This window comes from Mytilus galloprovincialis, chromosome 3, assembly GCF_965363235.1.
Source record: "Mytilus galloprovincialis chromosome 3, xbMytGall1.hap1.1, whole genome shotgun sequence".
Classification (NCBI taxonomy): Eukaryota; Metazoa; Mollusca; class Bivalvia; order Mytilida; family Mytilidae; genus Mytilus; species Mytilus galloprovincialis.
Genome location: NC_134840.1, coordinates 86726593 through 86753713, shown reverse-complemented (window position 1 = coordinate 86753713; position 27121 = coordinate 86726593). Strand labels below are relative to the sequence as shown.

The 27121-nt window shown below is 32.0% G+C and overlaps 2 protein-coding genes across 7 annotated transcripts in view; one reads left to right on the top strand and one right to left on the bottom strand.

Annotated features, from left to right (window-relative positions):
* The window catches only part of LOC143069267 (inositol-trisphosphate 3-kinase B-like), a 50816-nt gene extending 31618 nt beyond the window's left edge, over window positions 1-19198 (bottom strand). The window contains exons 1-2 of one of the 3 annotated variants that reach the window (XM_076243809.1): window positions 19066-19198; window positions 1895-2920 (exon numbers count right to left, since the gene is read on the bottom strand). In XM_076243809.1, the coding sequence (XP_076099924.1) occupies window positions 1895-2893 (999 nt within the window). In that variant the 5' untranslated portion in view covers window positions 2894-2920; window positions 19066-19198. Of the gene's footprint in view, window positions 1-1894; window positions 2921-3465; window positions 3514-4370; window positions 4390-19065 lie in introns of those variants that run through there. The other 2 variants (XM_076243808.1, XM_076243807.1) reach the window with 2 other exon arrangements.
* LOC143069269 (uncharacterized) overlaps window positions 1-27121 on the top strand; it is a 425535-nt gene that overhangs the window by 381490 nt on the left and 16924 nt on the right. Inside the window, exon 1 of one of the 4 annotated variants that reach the window (XM_076243815.1) lies at window positions 24831-24931. The exons of the other annotated variants lie outside the window; for them this stretch is intronic. The gene's annotated coding sequence lies outside the window, so the exon portion shown is untranslated. Of the gene's footprint in view, window positions 1-24830; window positions 24932-27121 lie in introns of those variants that run through there. 4 annotated transcript variants of the gene reach the window in all.

The following is a 27121-nucleotide window of genomic DNA, read 5'->3' as shown; positions in this document are numbered from 1 at the left end:
GTATATATACATGTAAGCTTGAAAGTTAATAAGCAGCAAACATTTTGTTCAACAATGAACAAATGGCATATATGGCACATGGGGCAAGTGACATGAAAAAGCTACAGAAGCAACTATAATTTTCCCTGCAAAAACACAGGAAGTTTCAAGAGTTGTCTCTCCTTGAATATAATTTCAATGTAAGTATTTCTAATTGATTTGAGGATTTACCCATAGCATTTTGAAATTGTTTAAAGCCTCACAAAGCATAATCCCCATGTTTTACAAACTGAATCAATATATTAAGGATGAGGATGTATTTTTGGGATAGAAGAAGTGTTATATGTTTAAAACCCCTCTTTTTGTCAGGGATACTTTAATAATTACATGAATTACTGACAGAAATAAGGAGACTGCAAATTCTTTCTTAAGCTAGTACAACTAATGTTTAGCCTCCAGAACCCACTTTTCAAAACTTGTTGAATCTGCCAATCAGATTAATATTTCAACATTAAAAGTCATATTAAATAGCTGCTTTGTTTCATTAGTTTAGGCCTTTCATTTGTTGAACAGCTAACTTATACCTTATACATACATTTTTTTATTGCTGTAGCATATATATATAAAGAGTAAACAATGTTACAAAAAACATAGTAGGCATGTACATGTAGGTTTTCTTCCAATTATGATATTTTTTTTAAACACTGTCAAGTATCATGTACAATGTATGTGTATAGATTTTTTAGATATGAAACCTGCAATTTTGTTGTTAAAATTGTCAAAATTTTCTAGCAAAATGTAAATAAACTGATGCATAAAAGTAAGGTCAGCCAAAAACATTTTTTTTATATTGTCCCTAGTAATCATACTATATCAGATATCTCTTATAATTATTCATTGACTTAATCATTGTTAATATATGTAATAAAATAATATAAATCTTAAATACTCTCATTATTCAAATCCATGTCAAAAATATACATGTACACATGCATGTACTATACATAAAGAACTGCTGAACCAACGCCTACTATACATGTCACAGTACAGAATGTGTGTTTTTCTTTTAGTTAAATCTGGTTACATCATGTACAAATGATGTAGTACATGTATCATGAAAGTTATATTGTCACATTTGACCCACATACATTTGTTAAAGATACATGTATAGCATATAAATGATTTCATTTGAATTCAGAGGAGTCTGAGAGGACAAATAAACAGTTTAAATATGATCAGAAAAGACTGTTGACACTGAAGCTTAACTACCAATTATTCATTTACTACAATGTTACAACAAATGTATACTTAAATACATGTTACTATGTATATGCAACAAATATAAAAAAGAAGATGTAGTATATTAAAGGGATATCGTTAAAATGAAATTTTGAAAAAAAAAAACAACATATAGTGATATACTAACAGTAACAAAATAACTTTTACCAACTACATGTAATATCTACCGTATCTAAATTATAAGGAACGGTCATGGAGAAAGTCCTATTTATTCATATAAGCCCAAAATGACAAAATGTATCTACATGTAACTAAAGCATATTTATAATGTACAATGTGTATATATCTGGACAAATGTACATACATGTTTGTATGTACATATATATGCATGCACTTGCTGTAGCTCTCAAGATGTCTGTAACCCGTAAATACTCTTTGTTTTAATATGCAGATAAATAAACTGTATAAATAAAAATAGAAGCAGCAAGATGTTGTATGATTGCTAATGAGACTAGTCTCCACTAGCTATATATAGAGACCAAATGATGTCAAAGTTAACAACTATCATGACTATAGGTCACCTTCAAATAAACTGTATTTAATTGTGACCATTACATGTGTATTACAATTAGTATAGTCATTCATAAGTTATATATAAACTATACATGTAACTTACTTTTCTAACTGGTTTAAGGTCTTGAATTTCTTCTGATGGCTCATCAAAATCTGTCAGATCTGTTAATGAAGTACTAGAATTTGACCTACTTCCAGAAATTATACTGGAATTGGAATATGGCCGGGAATCGTCTGAGTCTACAGAAAGTTGTCGATCTAAGTGTAAATGACCTTCATTTGTTTGTTCACTAATAAGATCCTTAATGTTACAATGCACTTGATCTTTTGCAGATGGTCCACTATGGTCACTCACAACAACAGCTGGAACATCCACATTTTTGCAAAATGTCTGAAAGTCTACGCCACTTTCTGTTGATAACTGCTGATGCGGCTTTCTATAATTGTCTTTAAACCAGTCCACACATTGTGATGAGTTTGTATCCTGATAATCAGACTGAGGTTCTTCGTCTGGAGTAAGTAAATCAACAGCTGAGTCAGCATTACTTGATCGATTGCTACATATACTTCCATTGCTGTTCCGAGGACTTAGTAATAAGTGTGAAATTGGTTTTAGTTCTGTGTCAAAGTTCAACCACACAGGTTCAGTATTGTCCTCTTCTCTCAAATAAAACATATTGTCCTTTGGTCGAGTATGTTCCAAAGTCACACAAGATTCACGGTGTCTATTTTGTTTATTGTTATCATCATCATCCTCGTCAACACATTGACATGAACTGATGGTTTCTGTGGGATTGTGAAATATTGCACGATGTTTGAATGAATTTAATGTTTCCAACTCTTTACTTGATCCTGATGCAGATTCAGTCTTTGCTGAATCTTCTGTCGGCCATTTTCTCTGCTTCTCTGGGATGATTTGACTGTCATTAACATTACACTGGAAGGGATGTTTTGGCATATTTGATAAATGGGCACTATTAATGTCTGTAAAAAGATGGCTTCTATCAAGTAAATATTGACTAGATTTATCGGTTCGCTGGTCAGAAATGGTACAGATCTTTAAGTCCGTTGGTGGACTTATCTCTCTCTTCTTTTCCTCCATTTTGCCAACACAATCTCCATTTCTTATCTGTAAAACAGGAAAATTTTTAAATCCATCACAGCTAAAGGAAGTGTCAATATATATAAGTATATAGATATCCTTGTATATATCATATATGTATATAAATATATCATTTTTATTGTAGCATCTGAAATGACATTTGCAATTTGTGACATTCTTTAACATATATTTATAAGATAAAATGTAATATAATCAGGACATATTGGCTTCTGCGGGACAGTTTTACAACTTGATATTTCTTGCAATAATCAATACCAGTACATGTACATGGGTCTTATCTAGACAAAAAAATGGACAGAAACAGTTTTTACTTTTTATTTGTAGCTGTTTTGCTCAATTTCTAGAAGTATGGACTGTTTAAATTGATTGATGTAATCGAAACTATTAAAATTGATTTACTTTAAATAAATTATCCTGCTGACACATTTTTTTTAATATTTACCCTTATACGTATTGTACATTCGTTCTTACAAACTTTGATTTTTTTTTGGTATGTCAGAAGCTGATTTAATTTGTGCCAGTTTTAGAAGCAAAGTAAAAATGATACTAACAACATAGCTTATCTTCCTTGTTTTCATTCTCATCTTTGTATTAAATCTTTCTCATATAGTTAAATAAAAATACAGGAAATACAAAATAAATATAATATCCACTTCCTGCTGTTGTGTATTTGTAAAAATACTGTACATGTACATGTACATTTTGTATCTGTGCATGTAATAACAAATAACCTTTGGTGAGCTAGCTTGCATACCCCCGCACTCTTTCCCTATTCTGCAGAATTTAAAATATTTTTTTAGTAAGTATGACCTTGACCTTTGAGGTATGGACCTCAAAATCAATACCGATTCTCCCCTCATTTCATGTGACCAGATATCCAAGATAGGTTGCAATCCCTTATGAAGTATTTAATTTAGCAACTAGAAACCACTTTTCTGTCCTTTTTTCTCTCTTTTCAGTAACATCAATGTTTGAATAATATTAGAATGCTACCCTGTGGATGTGGTGGTCACAGAATCAAAATAGCATCTGGAAATGAAACAGAGACTGAATTATGGTTCAAACACAAAACATTTCTCTGTAATTTCATTCTCATTTCTCTATATACTTTAGGCCCCTATTATTTCTCTACATCCTTAGGCCCCATATCATTTCTGCATCCACTTATTTAATTACTCCCAGTTCTCTTCTCTCAATCCTTTTAGTTTATTTTTTATTTCACAATGAAGATTTACCTCACCAATTCCCAATTTACGATCAATTAGGCTTTCCATCTCACATCTATCATTTCTCATTCCTTTAGGCTATATCTCTCTGTCTATGTCATATTAAAACAAAATATTTTATAAAGTAAAGGAAAAATTCTGGATGATCAAAACAAAATACTTACGGAAAACTAGGAAAACTATAAACTTTCAATTTAACTCATGACATTGATAATAAATTTAAATCTTACCATGCTTGGAATGTTTCAATCCAAAACATCAGACAACCTTACACAAGATATGATATATATGTCAAACAAACATCAAATTAAAACACCAAATACATTTGTAGTGTCACTGATTGAATATAGGTACTAATGACGAAAAACATGATCATGTATATTTAGAGCATAATATTCTAATAAAATCAGTGTAAAAATATTCAACGAGGGGATTTTTCTCACAACAATTATCATAAGTTCATCGTTCCATAAGTTTGTGAGCGTGACTTTTGAGTATGCTACAACTTATCACATCCCAGATCAAATTACAAGTGTTTTTTTAAAAAGAATATTACATTAAAAATATTATTTAAATTCAACAAGCAATTTTTATCTCTACAGGAGCTGATCATACTTAATCTTCCCAACTTATTATTACAGGGGGTAAACTACCTTGTATAGCAACTTCAAGTTCTTTTGTTATTCAAGGTTTTTCACAGGAAAAATATTTGATCAGTCGGTTGAAAGTTCAATGTACACATAAAGTAAATATAAAATTCTGTACAGAGATTGCAGATGAAACATCCCCATCTTCACATTTGCGGAAGGGTACACTGTACATGTAGCATTTATTATGAAAACATTAAAGAATTAGAGTAAATAGAGATGTACCTCTATCAATGAGACAGCAACACAATAAAAGCTGAACGAACAAGATGTCAACAAACTTCATGTAATCAACGATAGATATGTTTCTTAATGCAATTTGTCAAATTCAAAATTGGATTTTGTCTACAGTACAGGTTGTGAGTAAATTTATCAGACATTGCTAAATGTCTACCATGAACCCCATGCAATTCAGAACCTCAGATTGAAGTGATGCTTAATACTGTAAATTTCTGTCTGTAAAGATTCAAATAAACTCTAGAAAGAGTTGAAAATACAAAACAAGTACCCCAAGATATAGCAAAGTTAATATATGCTAAGAGAAATCCGGAAAAATAATTAAACAACAGGCATTCTGAGAGTATAGCAAGGCAATACATAGTCGACTACCGGTTAAAAATTCATTGTACTGGATCAAAATGCCAACTTTATCTATAACTTATCATGGTGTTGACTATAAAATAACAATTATCAAATCAGTATTTAAAATCACAAAGAAAAAAAGTGTGGAAAATTGAATTCCAGAAACTGAGGGATGGATAGACCGATGAATGGAATGCAAAGCTACATTGTAAAGTCTCCTTCTACATCATTGGTAGGGGACAAAAAAAATACCTAAATAAGAGCAACTCTAATGAGGAGATTCTAAGAAAGTTTTAATAAAATCGATAAAATATGGATTCAGGAAAAATAGCTGATAAAATTTGTAGATATGACAGTGACTGACTGCAATATGTGATTATGACACTGTAGTGTGTGGTTATAACACTGCAGTTGTGACACTGCAGTTGTGGTTACGACACTGCAAAGTGAGGGTATGACACACTGTGCCAGCAGTGTGTGGTTATGACAAAACATTCTGATGACATGACACAGCAGTATAAGGATATGACACTGCAGTGTGTGGATATGACACTGAAATGTGTTGATATGACACCACAAAGTGTGTGGATATGACAAAGTCCATTTCTTTAAAACAAAAAAATGAAACGCGAAATAAAATAGATTTATGAGCTTTGAATGTCCCCTTGGTATCTCCCATCTCTTTCTCACAATGTATACAATTACTACAGGTAGTATTGTAAATTCTAATCAATGTGGTAGATACAAATATCTTTTCAGTTATAAAATAGATACTGTTTACCATAAATTGATAATGTATTTAAAAAAAAACAGAAATGAATCAGAAAAGACTTTTAGATTTTCATATTAACATATATATCTTAATTTGATAAAGAAAATTTACCTAAAAAAAATGTGAATTCAATGATCTCTAATTTTGCTGTCAATGCAAAAAAATTCAAAATTATCCAGGTGAATATTAATTCATAATCACATTTAAAATTTCTGAAGTGATTTCCTTCATAAAATGTTTTCATTTGCATTAATTAACTAGAGGCTCTAAAGAGCCTGTGTCGCTCACCTTGGTCTATGTGAATATTAAACAATGGACACAGATGGATTCATGACAAAATTGTGTTTTGGTGATGGTGATGTGTTTGTAGATCTTACTTTACTAAACATTCTTGCTGCTTACAATTATCTCTATCTATAACAGTACTCTCTGTGGAAAATGTTATTGAAAATCTTCAAATTTTAAGAAAATTGTTAAAAATTGACTATGAAGGGCAATAACTCCTTAGGGGGTCAATTGACTATTTTGGTCATACTGACTTATTTTTAGTTCTTACTTTGCTGTACATTATTGCTGTTTACAGTTTATCTCTATCTATAATAATATTTAAGATAATAACAAAAAAACAGCAAAATTTCCTCAAAATTACCAATTCAGGGGCAGCAACCTAACAACCGATTATCCGATTCATCTGAAAATTCCAGGACAAATAGATCGTGACCTGATCAACAATTTGACTTCCTGTCAGATTTGCTCTTAATGCTTTGGTTTTTGAGTTATAAGCCAAAAACTGCATTTTACCTCCATGTTCTATTTTTAGCCATGGCGGCAATCTTGGTTGGTTGGCCGAGTTACCGGACACATTTTTTTAACTAGATATCCCAATGATGATTATGGCCAAGTTTGGTTAAATTTGGCCCAGTAGTTTCAGAGGAGAAGATTTTTCTAAAAGATTACTAAGATTTACAAAAATGGTTAAAAATTGACTATAAAGGGCAATAACTCCTAAAGGGGTCAACTGACCATTTTGGTCATGTTGACTAAATTTGTAGATCTTACTTTGCTGAACATTATTGCTGTTTACAATTTATCTCTATCTATAATAATATTCAAGATAATAACCAAAAACAGCAAAATTTCCTTAAAATTACCATTTCAGGGGCAGCAACCCAACAACGGAATGTTCGATTCATCTGAAAATTCAGGGCAGACAGATCTTGACCTGATGAACAATTTTACCCCCTGTCAGATTTGCTCTAAATGCTTTGGTTTTTGAGTTATAAGCCAAAAACTGCATTTTACCCCTATGTTCTATTTTTAGCCATGGAGGCCATCTTGGTTGGTTGGGCGGGGCACCGGACACATTTTTTAAACTAGATACCCAATGATGATTATGGCCAAGTTTGGTTAAATTTGGCCCAGTAGTTTCAGAGGAGAAGATTTTTGTAAAAGTTAACGCAGGACGACGACGGACGCCAAGTGATTTGGCCTTTCGGCCAGGTGAGCTAAAAATTGCATTATTACCAGTAATTAGTGATTCGCATTAACAAATGCACGCATTTTTTTCTGAATTTACAGTATTCTAAGAATATTTGTAAATTTAGGATGAATATGTTGTTTTAACTAAGAACAAGAATGTGTCCATAGTACATGGATGCCCCACTCCCACTATCATTTTCTATGTTCAGTGGACTGTGAAATTGGGGTCAAAACTTTAATTTGGAATTAAAATTAGAAAGATCATATCATAGGGAACATGTGTACTAAGTTTCAAGTTGATGTAACTTTAACTTCATCAAAAACTACCTTGACCAAAAACTTTAACCTGAACTTTGCACTATCATTTTCTATGTTCAGTGGACCATGAAATTGGGTTCAAAACTATAATTTGGCATTAAAATTAGAAAGATCATATCATGGGGAACATGTGTATTAAGTTTCAAATTGATTGGACTTCAGCTTCATCAAAAATTACCTCGACCAAAAACTTTAACCGGACGGATGAACGGAGGCACAGACGGACGGACGGACAGACGAACGGAGGCACAGACCAGAAAACAAAATGCCCCTCTACTATCGTAGGTGGGGCATAAAAAAGGCTCTTTTTTGTCAATGCTTATTACTTATAATTAAGAAGTCTACAATTTTCTTTATTTTACTTCCAATGACATACAAATTCTTACAAATTTCTAATTTGACTTACCAGCGTAACTTGGAACATCAACATGCAATCCTTGTATTTGTAACATGTTAATAAATAAAATTTGAAAGATAGATTTCACTTATATATAAACAACAAAAGAAACGTCATATCATAACGGTGTTAATTTTCTTGATGTCAATATGACGTAAAACTTACAACATTAAACCCCAATATTGCCAACTGAAATTTAATTGACCTTCTCTTCTTTTGCATTTTAAAGGTTAATATATATTATTTCAAACTTAAACAGTAGGGAAAAGTTGCAAGGTGTTATCAAAAATGTTAGGTTAACTGTTACTGTTTTTGGAAAGTACATGAAAGTAGGATTATTATATTAAATGAATCTGTGATGATTCAGGATGCCAAGAGATGATAGACATGTAGTATGTTCTAAATTTAACAATTTGCACAAGGCTTAAATAATTAAAGTGACTTTATGATGAAAAATAGCAATATAACCTCCTTTTCTTTAGGGTTTTGTCAAGGCCATTCAGGATTATGTAATCAATATGAATTAATACATGTGACCATACACTATATTTTCCTTCAAAAACATTTTCTACATTAATCAAGTTTAACATCCATCAATTTTGAAATCCCACACACACCCTACAAACAAGCTACATTGTAATAGCTGTATTTGAATAAAAAATTAAATAAATTTGTATTGTGAACAGTCTTCTTGGTTTGTCAATTTACTGTTTTCAGATCATTTTATTTTCACCTATTCTTATAACTTTAATCTTCATATCTTAACACACTAAGAGTATTCAAATTTATCAGCAAGTGAGTAAAGGGGGATAACTCTAACTTCTTTCACAACTTATCTTTACTTTTTAGCTTATAATCTGATTTTGAATTTTTGCCAAAGTGTGCTTACTAGTCTTTAGGCTATTTTTAAGTTTGTTGAACATAAATACATGTATTAATGCAACAATAAAATATATAGATTGGTATCCCACAAATAATAATGAATTTTTTTTTCAAAAACTGTTCTTACAAACTTTCAAAAGTTTTCAATTTTGAATACTGCCATTTTTTTAAACTCCTTTTAATTTAAGATCAATGTGTACTTTTCTGCATCAGTGCTACTGTTACCATAAATTTATTCAATTAATTGATGACGGTCAAAAATTGAAAATTTGATGGGCTATTTCTAATGAATGTATGTTACAAAATCATTCCAAAGTCATCCTCCTGGAGAGGTGGGGAGTGGTTTGTAACCTTTGGTTTACGAAAATGGTTGTTTCATACCAAAAATACTCACTTCAACATAAGTTAGGACTTACATGCAAATACACATTTTGTAATTTACTGGGGCTCTCTGGTGGTGATTGAGTGGTCTAAGTGGATCAACTACTGTATCAAGAGCCTGTCAACTCTGAGCTTGTCAGTTAATTCTTAATTGACTACGATTGTCATTGTCAGTTTTCCTATGAAAGGTTGTGGTTCTTTCCCTGAACTCTGGCTTCCCCCAACAACACAAATTTAACCACCACAATATAGCACAATACTGTTTAAAGTGGCATTAAACACCAATTAATCAATATATTCAATGTAGTTTACTAAATTAAGCAATAAATTGGGTATGTGTCCATGGGTTACAGATCATGCCCCCGTTTGCATATGTGGTAAAGGGACATAACCCAAGAATGGTAATAAAAAAAATGCTACCCAAATTCTTTCTAAATCTTGAGTTTTGATGAAATAAGCATTGTGAATAAGTTTCATAACATTTGGTTGAGGCAAACTAAAATTAGAAAACAGAAAACAATGGATTTTGTCATATTAGCATTCTTCTATCAATTTGTTGATTGATTTTGCTGTTTTCAGTATCTACCTATTTATTAATCTATTTTTAATCACATATTATTTTTTTATCTTGAAGAAACATATTTCCAAGATTTAATAAAGGTTTAAAAAGTTATGGATGTCTAAAAGTGCCCTCCAAGACTAGAATATAAAATGAAAACAGAAAGAGTCAACTGAAGAATTTGAAGATCTTGTCTTGCTCTTCATTTTTTTGCTTTTTAAAATTTCCAACTATCTACTTATAGTTTTCGAGATAAAGCAAACATGAACCAGATGCTCCGCAGGGCGTAGCTTTATACGACCGCAGAGGTTGAACCCTGAACGGTTAGGGCAAGTATGGACACAACATTCAAGCTGGATTCAGCTCTAAATTTGGATTGTGATTAAATAGTTGACACAGCATAGGTTTCTGACACAGAATGAATGTGTTCTAATGAACTTAAAATTTTTGTTTCTCTTAGAGCAATTCACTATGCTGTTGAATATTAATCCTCTCAAAAAAATGTTTGAAGAAATTTTCTTTTTTATTTATGAAATTTCAAATGAGAAAAATTGAACCCAATTTTTTTAATCACATCCCCCTTTCCCTTATTCCAAAACTAATCTCAATTAAAATTTCTAATGGAGTTTGCAACAATAACTACTCATTTAAATACATCAAAAAATATTAAGATGTAAAAAAACTGCTTGTTATCACTGAATGGTAAAGATTATTTTAATTTATCAGTTGGTAGTAAAAAGTGAATATACATTGTATATTGTATATAACAAAGATTTAAGTTGATTCTGGACAAAGAAAGATAACTCCAATTAAAAAAAAATCTTGCTATTGCACAATATTTTGCAATTAGATATTTCTTGCTTACTATTCTGGACAAAGAAAGATAACTCTAATTAAAAAAAAATTTGATATTTCACAATATTGTGCAATTAGATATTTCTTGCCATTGCGCAATACTGTGCAACTGAAAAGACTTGCTATTGCACAATACTTAATATAATAATTTTAGATCCTGATTTGGACCAACTTGAAAACTGGGCCCATAATAAAAAATCTAAGTACATTTTTGGATTCAGCATATCAAAGAACTTCAAGATTTCAATTTTTGTTAAAATCAGACTAAGTTTAATTTTGGACCCTTTGGACTTTAGTGTAGACCAATTTGAAAACAGGACCAAAAATGAAGAATCTACATACACAGTTAGATTTGGTATATCAAAGAACCCCATTTATTCAATTTTTGATGAAATCAAACAAAGTTTAATTTTGGACCCCGATTTGGACCAACTTGAAAACTGGGCCAATAATCAAGAATCTAAGTACATTTTTAGATTCAGCATATCAAAGAACCTAACTGATTCATTTTTTGTCAAAATCAAACTAAGTTTAATTTTGGACCCTTTGGACCTTAATGTAGACCAATTTGAAAACGGGACCAAAAGTTAAGAATCTACATACACAGTCATGACAGTTAGATTCAGCATATCAAAGAACCCCAATTATTCAATTTTGATGAAATCAAACAAAAGTTTAATTTTGGACCCTTTGGGCCCCTTATTATGTTGGGACCAAAACTCCCAAAATCAAACCCAACCTTTCTTTTATGGTCATAAACCTTGTGTTTAAATTTCATAGATTTCTATTAACTTATACTAAAGTTATGGTGCGAAAACCAAGAAAAATGCTTATTTGGGTCCCTTTTTGGCCCCTAATTCCTAAACTGTTGGGACCTAAACTCCCAAAATCAATACCAACCTTCCTTTTGTAGTCATTAACATTGTGTTTAAATTTCATTGATTTCTATTTACTTAAACTAATGTTATTGTGCGAAAACCAAGAATAATGCTTATTTGGGCCCTTTTTTGGCCCCTAATTCCTAAACTGTTGAGACCAAAACTCCCAAAATCAATCCCAACCGTTCTTTTGTGGTCATAAACCTTGTGTCAAAATTTCATAGATTTCTATTAACTTAAACTAAAGTTATAGTGCGAAAACCAAGAAAATGCTTATTTGGGCCCTTTTTGGCCCCTAATTCCTAAAATGTTGGGACCAAAACTCCCAAAATCAATATAAACCTTCCTTTTGTGGTCATAAACCTTGTGTTAAAATTTCATAGATTTCCATTCACTTTTACTAAAGTTAGAGTGCGAAAACTAAAAGTATTCGGACGACGGACGACGACGACGACGACGACGACGACGACGACGACGACGCCAACGTGATAGCAATATACGACGAAAATTTTTTCAAAATTTGCGGTCGTATAAAAATTGAGAAAAATTGTCAAAAAAAGAGCAATAACTTCAATCAGGAGTCAACCAACAGTCTTGATGACTTACGTTGCTTGGCTGATCATTTTTGCTTTACAAACTTCTATTTATGTACATGTATTTATGATAGTTTTCAAGAAAATAAGCAAAAAACACTAACAAGAGTGCACACACTGAAATGTCTCGCCTTCTATACTAATCATTGATATTCAAATGATATTATGTTGATAGTCCAAAGTATAAAGCTAAGCTTTATTACAACTGTCACATAAACTTAACATTAACCAAGATAACTAAACAAAGACCAATGAACCTTGAAAATTAGGTCAAGGTCAGATAAACCATGCCAGGCAGACATGTACAGCTAACAATGCTTCTATAAAACATATGTAGTTGACCCTTTACTTAAAGTTCAAGAAAAATAGACCAAAACACAAAAACTTAACACTGTGCAATGAACCGTGAAAATGAGGTCACAGTCAAATAAAACCTGCGCGACTGACATAAAGATCATAAAATATTTCCATACACCAAATATAGTTGACCTATGGCATATAGTATTAGATAAAAAGACCAAAACTCAAAAACTTAACTTTGACCACTGAACCATGAATATGAGGTCAAGGTCACATGACATCTGCCCGCTAGACATGTACACCTTACAATCATTCCAAACAACAAATATAGTAGACCTATTCCATATAGTATGAGAAAAACAGACCAAAACACAAAAATTTAACTAAAACCACTGAACCATGAAAATGAGGTCAAGGTCAGATGACACCTGCCAGTTGGACATGTACACCTTACAGTCCTTCCATACACTGAATATACTAGCCCTATTGCTTATAGTATCTGAGATATGGACTTGACCACCAAAACTTAACCTTGTTCACTGATCCATGAAATGAGGTCGAGGTCAAGTGAAAACTGTCTGACAGACATGAGGACCTTGCAAGGTATGCACATATCAAATATAGTTATCCTATTACTTATAATAAGAGAGAATTCAACATTACAAAAAATTTGAACTTTTTTTTCAAGTGGTCACTGAACCATGAAAATGAGGTCAAGGACATTGGACATGTGACTGACGGAAACTTCGTAACATGAAGCATCTATATACAAAGTATGAAGCATCCAGGTCTTCCACCTTCTAAAATATAAAGCTTTTAAGAAGTGAGCTAACACCGCCGCTGCCGCCGCCGTAGCCGCCGCCGCCGGATCACTATCCCTATGTCGAGCTTTCTGCAACAAAAGTTGCAGGCTGGACAAAAAATGAAAAATTTGTCAGGGCAATTTATTTATTAGGGTGTTGACTAACAATTTAGATCATGTTGACTTATTAGAAGATCTTGTCTTGCTGGTAATTTTTGTTCTTTAAAGTTTCTATTAGGCAAATTAAGCTAAAAAGCTTCTCTCCTAAATTTCTTCAAATTCACTCAATATCAAGTAATGACTAAGTTAATGACGTCTGAAAAACTTGAACCTTAGATTGTATCTACATGTTAGCTGTGAAAAAAACTACGTCTATATATCAGTAAATACAGAAAAATAAAAAAATAACATGCTAAAATTTTACTCTGAATACTCTCTTTTGATCTAAAAAAGTTTCTATCCATGTTTCATAAGATTCCATGAAGGTTTGACAAAGATATTGATGTCTAAAAAAAACTTACCAGAATGAAATTTTAAAATAAATTTAGTGACCTTGTGCAATTCACGTTCTACTTTTTATCAAAAAAAATAATCGATGTTACATGTAGTTCATGTTCAATAAAAGCAATATTCCAATATATTTCTACAGTGATAAATTGATAAGATTTAAAAATAAGGTTATTTAAAGGATGTTTCCTATCATTGTAATTATTCTAGAAAAAATATCTCTTTTATTTTTAGGCACAGTAATAGCACTTGTGAAAACAAAGGCAGTAGCAGGTGAAAAGATAGGGAAATTGTATCAAATGGAGCATGAACGTTAAAGAGATTTATTAGGGTCTGTATACCTGTACTTTATGGCCCTGTAAAACTTTCAACATGGCAAAGTTAAACTTTTTTCTGGGTATAACTTTTTGGAAGTATACGATTTCTTGCAAATTTGTATCAGATTACACCAAAAAGTAGAACATCTTTTCATGTAAATTTGCAAGTTATATAGCACCTCACATATACAGAAACTTACATATCAGTAGCTTTTAAGAAATGTTTGTGTTTGAAAGTTCTTGATAAAGTTATATTGTAGATTGTAGATATTGGACGCACAAGACTAATAAAGTGTTAATGTAAATAATAATGGTAAATTTTAAATTTGTAACCAATATAAATTTGTAACCTTCAGAAGCTTATAAAGTAGCACCTGCTTCATGTTATAAAATAAAAAATAACAAGGTTAGAAAAAGAACAGTCTAACATCAACATCTTACGTCATTGAGTCTTTGGCGGATATTTGTCATATTTGTAATCATACCATATCTCCATTTTTTGTATAAATACATGTATTGACTAGACCAGAGGGAAATACTTGCTAATACAGGTCAATAGAAATTTTGATAGAACACTACTGTAAAGATCAGTCCCTACCTGATCAATTAATGACAGTTTTCACTGTAAAACAGGTAGATAAAAATTTTGACAACATTTAAACATTTACAAGCCTCATGTAATTGTTTGAAATTTGATAGTGTAAAGAAGTACAAACATGTACATGTATGCATGTGTCTTAAAAAAAGTTCTATATTGACCTATTTTTAAGAGATGACCATTCAGTATTCTAATGAAGCTGAAGATTTCACTCTTCACAATTTGCAATTAACTTAATATACCATTAAGCCTGGTAATTTTTTCATTTGTTTTATAGAACATGCAAATGAACAGACTTTACATATGAAAAGGTTACATGTACATCTTTCAAAGTCTACCCAATTTAAAATTTGCCTTATATTCCATATTCATGCCTTTTATATTATGTGTTACAACTCTAAAATCTACTGATTAGAAAAGGTAATACTAGTAGGCCACAAAGCTGAATTAACTTTTGTTCAGTCTAGGTGGCCAAGAGGTCACTTGTTTTGACTTGTTTTCTGCCTCTCAGGTGAAAAAAATGGGAATTTATTTTATTTTTTTATACAGACAATTGATACAGGTAAATTTCAGAACAGAGCTTGAGAATACTCGAAGTTTAAATATCAAATGAGCTTAACTTAACCTTTCTGAAGAGAACAAGAATGAACACGCTGAAATGTCTCGCCTTCTTTTCTTGCCATTGATATAATGTTGATATAGTCCTAAGTATAAAGCTTTACTTCAACTTCCACATCAAATTAAAATGATCTAAGAAAATGAGGTCAAGGTCATATAAACCAAACGTGAAATACATGTACACCGTACAATCATTTAGTACACTAAATATAGTTGACCTATTGATTACAGTTTCTAAGAAACTGACTTAACCAACAAAACTAAAAATTAACCAATGAACCATGAAAATGAGTTCAAGTTCAGATGAACCATGCCACGCTGACCGCAGCTAGATACTACGGCAGAGCATCCCTGAACAGTTGGGGCAAAAATGGACACAATATCTGCGCTTATACAGGTCTTAATTTGGACTGTAATTGAATATTTGACACATAAAAGGTTTCTGACACATATAGTCAAAGAACTTAGAATTGGTCATATGATTTGAATTTATATATTTTTTGCTTTTGTGCAATACACAATGCAGTTGCGAATTCACCCCCTCCCCCCTAACCCCCCCAAAAAAGGTTAACCTCCCATTTTTGCTTTTGAGCAATACACTCTGCTGTTGGGAATTGACCACTAACCCCAACCCACCCCTAAAAAATGTTTAATTCATTTTTTGCTTTTGAGTAATACACTCTGCTGTTGCCTATGGACCACCACCCCAAAAAAAAATTTACTCCCTTTTTTGCTTTTGGGCACTATGCTGTTGCCTTTTGACTCCCCCCCTTTTTTTTGAAAATAGTCCAAAACCTGACATTTCTTTATACATAATTTACAAATAGTGAAAGGGAGGTAAATCAAAACATACACAACATTGTATTTTAATGCATTTGGATTATCTCCCTTACACTGCTTTTAATTTATCTTAATTGTCCATTAAACAAAAAAACCTAGTTTTTCCCCCTTTTTTGCCTCTAATTCCTAAATGGTTTGAGCCATAATCCCCCAAAGTCAATCCTAACCAATCCTTTGTGGTATGGAAACTTGTCCCATTTGCTTTTTCGTTCATCTGACCTGAACCAATCCATTGCAATTGGGCTTCTGTGGCGGTACTAGGGGAAATAATCTCCGCCTGCACAGCTTCAGATCGGTTAGAGTGACACCACCATTGAACACTCAAATTCAATCTGTGTTTTGTGATAATAAGCACTATGTATAAGTTTCATAACAAATTGGTTGAGTCAAACTTAAGTTACAGAAAGGAAACTAAAAAATTGCATTTTTTCTGTTTATAAAGGGGTATACAACTGTAACTCTAGAATGGTTAAAGTGAGGCCACCAATATTCAAACTTGATCTGTGTTTTGCGGTAATAATTGTTGTGTATAAGTTTCATAACATTTGGTTGAGGCATTCTCAAGTTAGAGAACGGAAACCTATTTAGGACGTACTGACATACATGTACATTGTACATGTACAGCATGTACAGACAAGGGTAAAAAAATAATTTGGCAAAATATAATATGAACAAGAATGTGTCCACAGTACACGGATGCCCCACTCGCACTATGTTAGTGAACCGTGAAATTGGAATAAATTCTCTAATTTGGCATTAAAATTAGAATGATCTTATCAAAGGGAACATGTATACTAAGTTTCAAGTTGATTGGACTTCTACTTTATCAAAAACTACCTTGACCAAAAACTTTAACCTGAAATTTGCACTATCATTTTCTATGTTCAGTGAACCGTAAAATTGGGGTCAAAACTCTGATTTGGCATTAAAATTAGAAAGATCATATCATAGGGCACATGTATACTAAGTTTCAAGTTGATTGGACTTCAACTTCATCAAAAACTACCTTGACCAAAAACTTTAACCTGAAGTGGGACAGACCGATGGACGAACGGACGGACGAACGGACGCATGGACGCACAGACCAGAAAACATAATGCCCCTCTACTATCATAGGTGGGGCATAAAAACCATCTTATGAGCTAAATGATGACATTCAAGTTGAACACAGTTAAAATTTCAGTAGAGGAAATCAAGACTCTAGTTTATTGTTAGAATGTACCTTATATTATGATCTATATAAATTATAAAGGCAGTGTCTGCGCGTACCCGCATGCGGGTACGAATAGTCAAATTGCCGGTCTTGGCTGCGCGTACCCACATCCGGTTTACTATTGAAATGCCATCGGATCCGGAATGAAACGAGAAATATATACGGAAATTATCGATAATATGGAGATTTCGTGTAGAACGAGTGAAGAGTATGAAAAATAATATTTTCAAATTGTATTTATTAAATAATGATACATAATAAACTTTGCAAAATTAAATGCACAATGATGGAAAATGAAACAGTACAGCCCCTGTAAAAGAAAAAAATGATAGAAATTCTTTACTATTATAAAATTTAAATGAAAATTTAAAGAATATAATTTAAATAATTTAAAAATATATCCATATGAAATTTTAAAATAATCTTTTAGTAAAATGTAAAACAGAAACTGAAATTTTAAAATATATAAAACTACTAGAATTAAAGCTTGAGTTTATAAAAATTAAAGAACCAAGTAATATTATCAATTTAAACCAATTATAAAAGATTCATGATCATATTCAGTGGATATGTAAAATTTGTTCCAAATCTTAATTAGTTACATGAATGTTTTATGATTGGTTTAAATTGATATTATTACTTGCTTCAATTTAAACCAATTATATAATCTTAATTAGTTACATGAATCTGAGACTATTGTAGTCTCAGCATGAATCTTTTACTGTTTTGTCAGATTCCTGTATCCCGCTTACACTATGTACGTAAGCAATTCTCATTTTTTTGTCATTTCCAGGGTCCCGCAAGATCTCATTTCCTGTTTTTCACACCACAATAATTTGACTTTCATGTGTCACGCTTACAAAAAATCGGCTATCCCGCGTCAGTTTCATTTTCCATCATTGTGCATTTAAATTTTCAATGTTTATTATGTATCATTATTTAATAAATACAATTTGAAAATATTATTTTTCATACTCGTCACTCGTTCCACACGAAATCCCAATATTATCGATAATTTCCGTATATATTTCACGTTTCATTCCCGATCTGATGGCATTTTAAAGAAAACCAGATGTGGGTATGTGCAGCCAAGACCGGCAATTTGACTATTCGTACCCGCATGCAGGTACGCGCAGACACTGCCAATTATATATGATACATGTATGTATTATGTACAATGTATACTGTAAAACAACGATATGAAAATAAATACGAGTAAAAATAATCAATTATAGAACTGTGAAATATGACATATAAACTAGGGAAATCGAAAATAGGGTTTGTCAACAAACGAGGTTTAAATTTATGCATTTGCCATTTCACGGTACGGACTACGATTTCTCCCAAGTTTCGCTACCATAAAACGTTATTGCTTTAAGAATATTACCAAGATCAGAACCAGTGGAGTCCGTTGTCCTGTAACACACACATTAGCGTGCAGACGTGCAAATGTTTACATTCTCATGTCTATCTTAGGTGGACGAGGGTTTTCTTTTCCGGAAGTAAGCGGAAGTATTTATATGACAAATCGCCCAACACCAAATCGCCCCACTTTTTCACCAACTCGCCACACTTCCTAAAAAATCGCCCCTCTAGTTTACTAACTCGCCCCAATTATGATCTGTATAGAGTTAATTTATATTTATTCAGTCAAGCGTAGTGTTTTCTACACTGACAATTACTGGAATGTTTTTTATACCGACTAACTAGAGTTTGCTGAGATTTAAGACTTGAGGGCCCTCATGGGGTTTTTGATTATGTGATTACTTGGCCGTTTTTTTAATGATTATTTGATTATTAAGCCAAATATTTCATGATTATTTGATTACCTAGGACTGTATTTTTAGTTTATGATTATTTGATTACTAAAGATAAGCAAATATTTAATGATTATGTGATTATATTGGCAAAAAAAATGGTGATTATGTGATTACTAGGACCCCCCCCCCCATGAGGGGCCTCAGACTTCAATATACCGGCATATGCGTAAACAATCCTTTCTAGGTCAGTGTAGAAATCCGCAATACGCTTGACGGAGAGACGATCATATAACCTTGCATATAAAAATATTTTTTATCTTTTATCAAGTGGAGTTGTTCAAATCATTCCAACATAGGTCAGTGTGGGAACCTCCACGCTTGACTATAACGTAATATCTTCAATTCCTGCTCGTCTAATAGACTCTCCATTTCATTTACTATCCAGGGTCTGTGTGGAAATTTCTATGCTAGACCTCTCCTAAAAATAAGAGTCACTAGGCATAATCCTCTGAACACTCCGTCAATAATAGCTTAAATCTTATTCTGGGGGTCAGCGTGGGATACACCACGCTTGTCCATTTTTCACAAGATACATTCCCCACATCAGCAAATTGAAGTTGATAACACTTTATACCTAGCAAAAGCTTGTACAGATGACTGCAATCAGTTACAAATAGATCTTGACAAATTGGTCCACTGGGCATCTAGATGGCAGATGACATTAATTGCGTCAAAAGTTATATATTTCGAATTTTCAACAAGAAAAAGCCTATAATGCACATGCAACTACCACATGCGTGACAGCCACATTTTAGAAGATATAGACCAAAACCCATATTCAGGAGTCCCAAACTGAAGGACAAAAGACAAACAACAGTTCACAAATCACATTAACATAGAAAACTAAAGATTAAGGGGGTCTCATTGGGGGCCGTTCTGATCCCGGATCACCGTCTTACTGTTTTGTCAGATTCGCGTATCCCGCTTTCACTTTATACGTAAGCAATTATCAATATTTTGTAATTTTCCGTGTCCCGCTAGACTTCAATTCCTGTTTTCACGGCACACTAATTTGACTTTCACGTGTCACGCTTACAAAATAAATCGGCATTCCCGCGTCACGATTAGACCCTAATGAGACCCACATTAAGCAACCCCAACAAAAACCAAAGATGAACTAAGGTGCTCCGGTAAATCCTAAGCTACACGTAATTACAAACCCGGTGATTACTGATTAGTCTTATTCTGTTGGTTCGAGGAAAAGAGAGCAAAATTATGGTTACGTCAATTGGAACTGTAGATAGCTTTTAATATTTTACGCGATACAATATTTGTTGAATTTAAGTGAACTAACTGGACATGGATTGCCCGTAAAAGTTTTTCAATCACATCCTATATCGAACAAGATTTTATGGAAGAAAAAGAAAAAACACGTTTCTGATATGTTTCTGAAAAACTTACATGTAATGGGGCGGGACCTATGAAAGGGGTTGTTCATTATGTCGTAACTACAATCCTGTTCCATTTTCACGATTGTGACCTACAAAATTAGACTATTTACCGAGTTTGAAATAACATTAGCAACACGTCAGATGTTACATGTGGAACAGGGTCTGCGTACCCTTCCAGAGCACCTGATATCACCCTTAGTTTTTGGGTGGGGTTCGTTTTGCTTATATATTTCTGTAGTTTTCTATGTTGTGTTTTGTGTACTATTATGTGTCCGGCAATTAGTCTTCTTATTTTTTAGCCATGGCAGTTTATTTTCAATTTATGAGTTTGACTGTCCGACTCTGGTATCTTTTGCTCTCCTTTTATCTTGATTATTTTACATTATCTATACATACAATGTAAGTGTAGCACATTGTGAAGTCACAATTCAGGAGCTATGTGTCTTATTGACTAATTTAGTGCATGGTCAGTGTCGTTTGTTGATGTATACCATATTACACGGATTTTCGTTCAATGTTATGTAATTTGATTTGTTTTACATTTGTCATTTTTGGGTTCTGTAATTTGAATTGTTTTACATTTGTCATTTTTGGGTCTTTGAAGCTGACTATGCGATGACGGTAGTACGATAACCTATAATTGTTAACATCTATGTCATTTCGGCTCTGGTGGAGTGTAGTTGTCAATAATGTCACATCTTCTTTTTTTATATATAAAATAATAGACAAATAAGACAAGACAAGACAAATACTTTATTAGAGTCTCACCTCAAAATTGGCATACATTTATACATTAATAAAATAACAATAATATTTAAAACAACATGAGCCACTCTAAAAAGAGTTATGAGAGACTATAAAAAAAAAAAAAAAAACATTTCTACAACACACATTATTATCTACAATTATATAAAATACCTTTTCTTTTTAATAATACATCATAGCAGATTTTGGCTAAAAAGTAACACACATTTTCATCAGTGAATAAAAATTTGAATTTATCATCATCAGACAAATTAACAAAATCACAATTAAAAGAGCTAGCATGTCTAAATAAAATAGCTCGTAAATCTGCATATACTGGGCAGTTAATTAACACATGTTTCTCATCTTCAATAATGTTATTTTTCTTACATTGCTCATTAAAACATAATCTATTGTCAACCACAATGCCTTCATATCGACCAGTTTCTATTCTCAGAGGTGCAACACCACATCTAAATTAGCATATGCACTCTTATATTTTCCAGGCATATTAATACATAAATATTTTTCTCTATTAAAACATTGCTTAAACATTCTATACGTTCGCAATTTACTTCTTTCATTGTACATTAAGTCAGAGTACCACTTCTCTTTATATCTACAAAAATTTTTATGTTCAATTTGTTTAATTGTATTTTTATCAATAGAAAAATTAGTATTACATAAAAACTCCATATCCATTTCTTTAAATTTCACATTGACTCTATAATTCCAATTTTTAAATTTACTATTACAGCATTTATTGCCCCATAAGAAAACCTTTTTATTAACTCTACAATGAGACATTTTAGTAAGTCTCGACCATAATCTAAAAATACCTGTCCACTGAGATATAATACTGGGCATCCAACCCATATCTCCATATAAGGCTAAGTTAGGGGTGTATTTACCCACTTCCATAAAAAATCTCATTGCTCTATTTTTTACAGCATTAATACAAGAAAAATCCTGGTGACCCCAAATTGAGGCACCGTATTCAATGACAGACATAACAAGTGTATCAAAAAGTTTTGTAAATGTATCAAATTGAAAACCTCCATTAGCTTTACATTTAGCTATTAATAAACCTAATGACCTACTTGCAGATTTAGCTACTGCCTTAGCCATACAATTGTAATCTAAAAATTCTGACAACAGTAAACCAAGATAAGTATAACTAGGAACAATTTCCATATCATTATTATTAAGTACAAAAGTAAAATTTGTCTTTGGTGTAGACTGAGTTCTAAAATGTACAATTTTTGATTTCTCTAGATTTACAATTAAATCATTTTTACAACACCATATATTTAAAGTATCCAACATTTTTTGTAGATCTTTCTCATTTTCTGTTAAAAATACAAGATCATCTGCATAAAGTAGTACACAAATTTTTTCATCATCAATTTTTACTCCAATATCTAATTTTTTAACTTCATCTACAAGGTCATTAATAAAAATATTAAACACAATTGGAGACAGAATACACCCTTGTTTTAAACCACATTTAACCTCAAACCAATCAGTAAAATTACCATTTACTTTTACACATGAATATACATTTCTATAAAGTGAAAAAATAGCATTTAACATTTTACTACTTATACCTAAATTTTCCAATTTACCAAAAAGCAAATCTCTGTTTATCCAGTCGTAAGCTTTTTTACAGTCTATAAATGCTACATATGTTGATAATTTATGTAATTTACGTGTTTCTATGACAGTAGTCAAAGTAGAAATATGGTCTATAGTATTTCGTCCCTTTCTGAAACCATTTTGTTCATCATGAAGAAAATTAAGTTCATCAAGTTTAACGGTAAGACGAGAGTTTAATACACCACAGTAAAGTTTATAAGATACAGGAGCCAAAGTTATTCCCCGGTATGCCATAGGGTCTCTTGGATCTGCAGTAGAGCTCTTTGTAATAGGAGTAATGATACCTTTCGACCATAAAGCAGGTATCTTACCAGAGTTAAAGCAAATATTAAAAATTCGAGTTAAAGCTAACAATGCAGTTTGATTCTTATAAAGTTCAACTGTAATTTCATCACAGCCAGGCGATTTACCATTTTTTGAAGACAACAGTACATTATACACTTCTTCATATGATATAAAGCTATCAAGATAATCATCATACACATTTTCATTACTATGAATATATTCAACACTATTTTGATTATTTCTATTTAACATATTAGAAAATTCACATTTCCATTTATCTAACACTACATTTTTATCACATGATACTGACTCATCACTTAATTTCACTTCCATTGGGATAAAACTTCGGCGTTCACTACCAACTCCTATTTTACCAAATTTTCCTCCAAAACTCCTTTGGATTATCACAAGACTTTATTAAATCTTCTTGTAAGGAATACCAATATTTTCGTTTAGAACTCTGAACGGCCTTATCGAATATCCTACGTTTATTCACAAATATATGTCGCAACTCCCGTTTATTACGCTTAATTTTACATTTAATCCACACTTTTTCGGCTTTACACACTTCATTCCACAATAAAGTAAGCTCCTCATTCCACCATTCTTTTTTACACCTTCTTCTTTTATTAATATTAAATCCATTTTATAGAACAATATTTTTAGCCGGTAATTTATTACACATTTCGGTTTTAACGATTTTCACAAAATTTTCATACATATTATCAATACTACTTTGATCGGCAATGGAATTTTCTAAAAAACGAATAGCATTATCAATTTCAGCGATAGTAGATTCTTGACACAACCAATCTTCCGGTAAATTTCTTGTATCATATTTTTTCTTTGTCTCAGAAGTTCCTCTTGTCTTATTATAATCTTCATACATGATGAGGTTCATGGAATAGTTGAACCTCCTTTACATCATTGTGAGCACTTCTAGATAAATATATTCTGGTATGTTGATATTCTCTATAGGTAGTGCAGGAACAGATATATTGACTTAAGATATTCTGTTCCCATTGCTATATCTGAATGGTAAAAGATTGGTAAACAAAATTCTGATTTGAGAGAATTTTTACTTCGTATTGTATAACGTAATATTAAGAAACTTTAAGAAAGTGTTCAGAAACTTCTCGCGTCTCCACAACCAAGCTTTGTAAAGGCAAAATGAATAAAAACTTACATATACAAACATAAGAGGCTAATAAAAACAGTCACGCATAAAATAAATCGGAAATTATTCAGCAGTTTTTACAATTTGTTTCCGATTGTTTTCTTGGTCGTGGGATTGTAATCATAACAAGTCCGCAACTGGACTGACGTGGAAGGAAAATACAGCAGTGTACTTTAACCAGTAAGACATTTCATTTACATTGACAAGTGATATAATTTGCATTTAAAACCCAAACTGTATGCATGTATTGACCAATATTGTCCTGTAAATTCTAAATTGATTTCAACGAAACTCAAAGTAATTTAGAAAAAAACACCTGTATATGATCTAGATAGGCGAAGGAGGAGGTGGTTTGTGCGTATGTAAAACTGGTTTAAGCCCTCCATACCAATAAGGCTAAATTTACCATTCGTTGAACGGCTTTTTTTCGGAGGAGTAGGGTGTTGGTGGTTGAGTTGTACTGTCCCATATTTTTTGAAAATTCCTGTTCATTTGAATGTAATATTTATAGGTATTAAAACAAATTGCTCCTTAAACTCGGTGAAATTCAAGGTAATGTAATCTGAATCAAACTGAATTACCTCCCCGAAATAAATTTAATGGTTCATATTATGTATATGTGGTATTTTTTAAGTCTATGAATATTAAGGATATTTTGAAAAAGTTACCTCACATCATGAAATGGTTAAAGGATCCTGTTGTTCAGTAGTTATCGTTTGTTGATGAGGTAAATAACATAAATTTACATTCTGCAGGAATTTATTCTTGGTAAAATTTTTAAAGATATGAAAATAAACCCAGAAAATTACTCTAATATTAATGTGACATTTAAACAATCAAAAAACGTGTTAAAATGTAATATTGAAAGTGTGAAAGGAATATGAAAACACTACTTTAAATAAACTTTCAAAATTGGATTCCTCATCCAAACTTTGTCTTTATGGGAAATTAAAAACTAATTGTCAGTCTGAGGAATATTTAAATTGCAATAATTCTATACATAGACAGTTACTCTTAAAATTTAGACTGATTGATAATTCTCTAGGCATTGAATTGGGAAGGTACCGAAACATTACAAGAGCACAAAGATTATGTAAAAAATGTGGAGTCCTAGATGACAAATTTCATTTCTTTTTGTATTGTGACATTAACATATCATTGCGTTCTAATCTTTTTGCTTATCTAAAAGAATATGTACCATTATTTCAACATCTTGATACATTTAATAAACTAAAACAAATTCTAAACCCCATCCCTGAACTTGTTTGTCATATTGGAGTCTTCATTAAGCAGTCTTTAGAACTGAGGGGTCAGACCCATGTCAGACAAGCTCATGATTGTGTTTTATACATCAATTTATAATTTAACTCTTAAAATAGGTTCTATTATATTGTATTGTATTTCATTGTATTGCATTGTGTTTAAAATGTATAAATGTTTGTTTGTATTGCTTGACCCTTACGGGTTTGCAATAAAGATAGTTAATAAGTGTTTCTCGTTTCTTGTTTATTATATAGATTAGACCGTTGGTTTTCCCGCTGAATTGTTTTACACCAGTCATTTTGAGACCCTTTACAGCCTGCTGATGGTGAAAACCAAGGCTCTTTGTTGAAGGCCGTACTTTGACGTTGGATCTATAATGGTTTACTTTTTTAAAAATTGTGACTTGGATGGAGAGTTGTCTCATTGGCACTCATACCACATCTTCTTATATATATAATATGAAAAGAACGTCCTGCGATAAAGCCAATTTTTACAGATAATTGTAGAGGTCCTGAACTCATACAGAAATTGAATTATCCATGCTCTGGAATATACCAAAGGCCCTTAATTCAGTTTCTGTATTGATATCCCCACTCGAATTCTGGAGGTCCTAAATATTTCATCTTTTTACCACGCACTTTTTTTTACCTCTCTTTGTGCTAACGGATCTGTCGTAAGATAACCAATGACAGTAGTCGTGAATTATTATGCTGAACAAATCGGTGAAAATGGTTCGGTAATCAGCATAGAAACTGCATGAGAGTTTGGTCTGATTTGTATGAAATTGTACCTATCGACACAAATTGCTCATCTGACCAAAAAGTGTTCATCATATTTATGAACAGTATAAACTTGATAGATAAAGTTCATACACGTAATGTTAATATTATGTAATATTGCGTTAATGATATATTTTTTGCTTATCAAAAACAAAACAAACTTATCTTTATTAATCACTCATCAAATAATATATATATATTCTCATCTGGGCCCATTTTCTCAGTCATGGTCACATATTAAAAAAGAGGCTACATTTAGTCATGTTTATTGAAATATGAAAATAAGTTGATTTGGGTTTTATTTTCAATGGTACAAATATCCACCAAG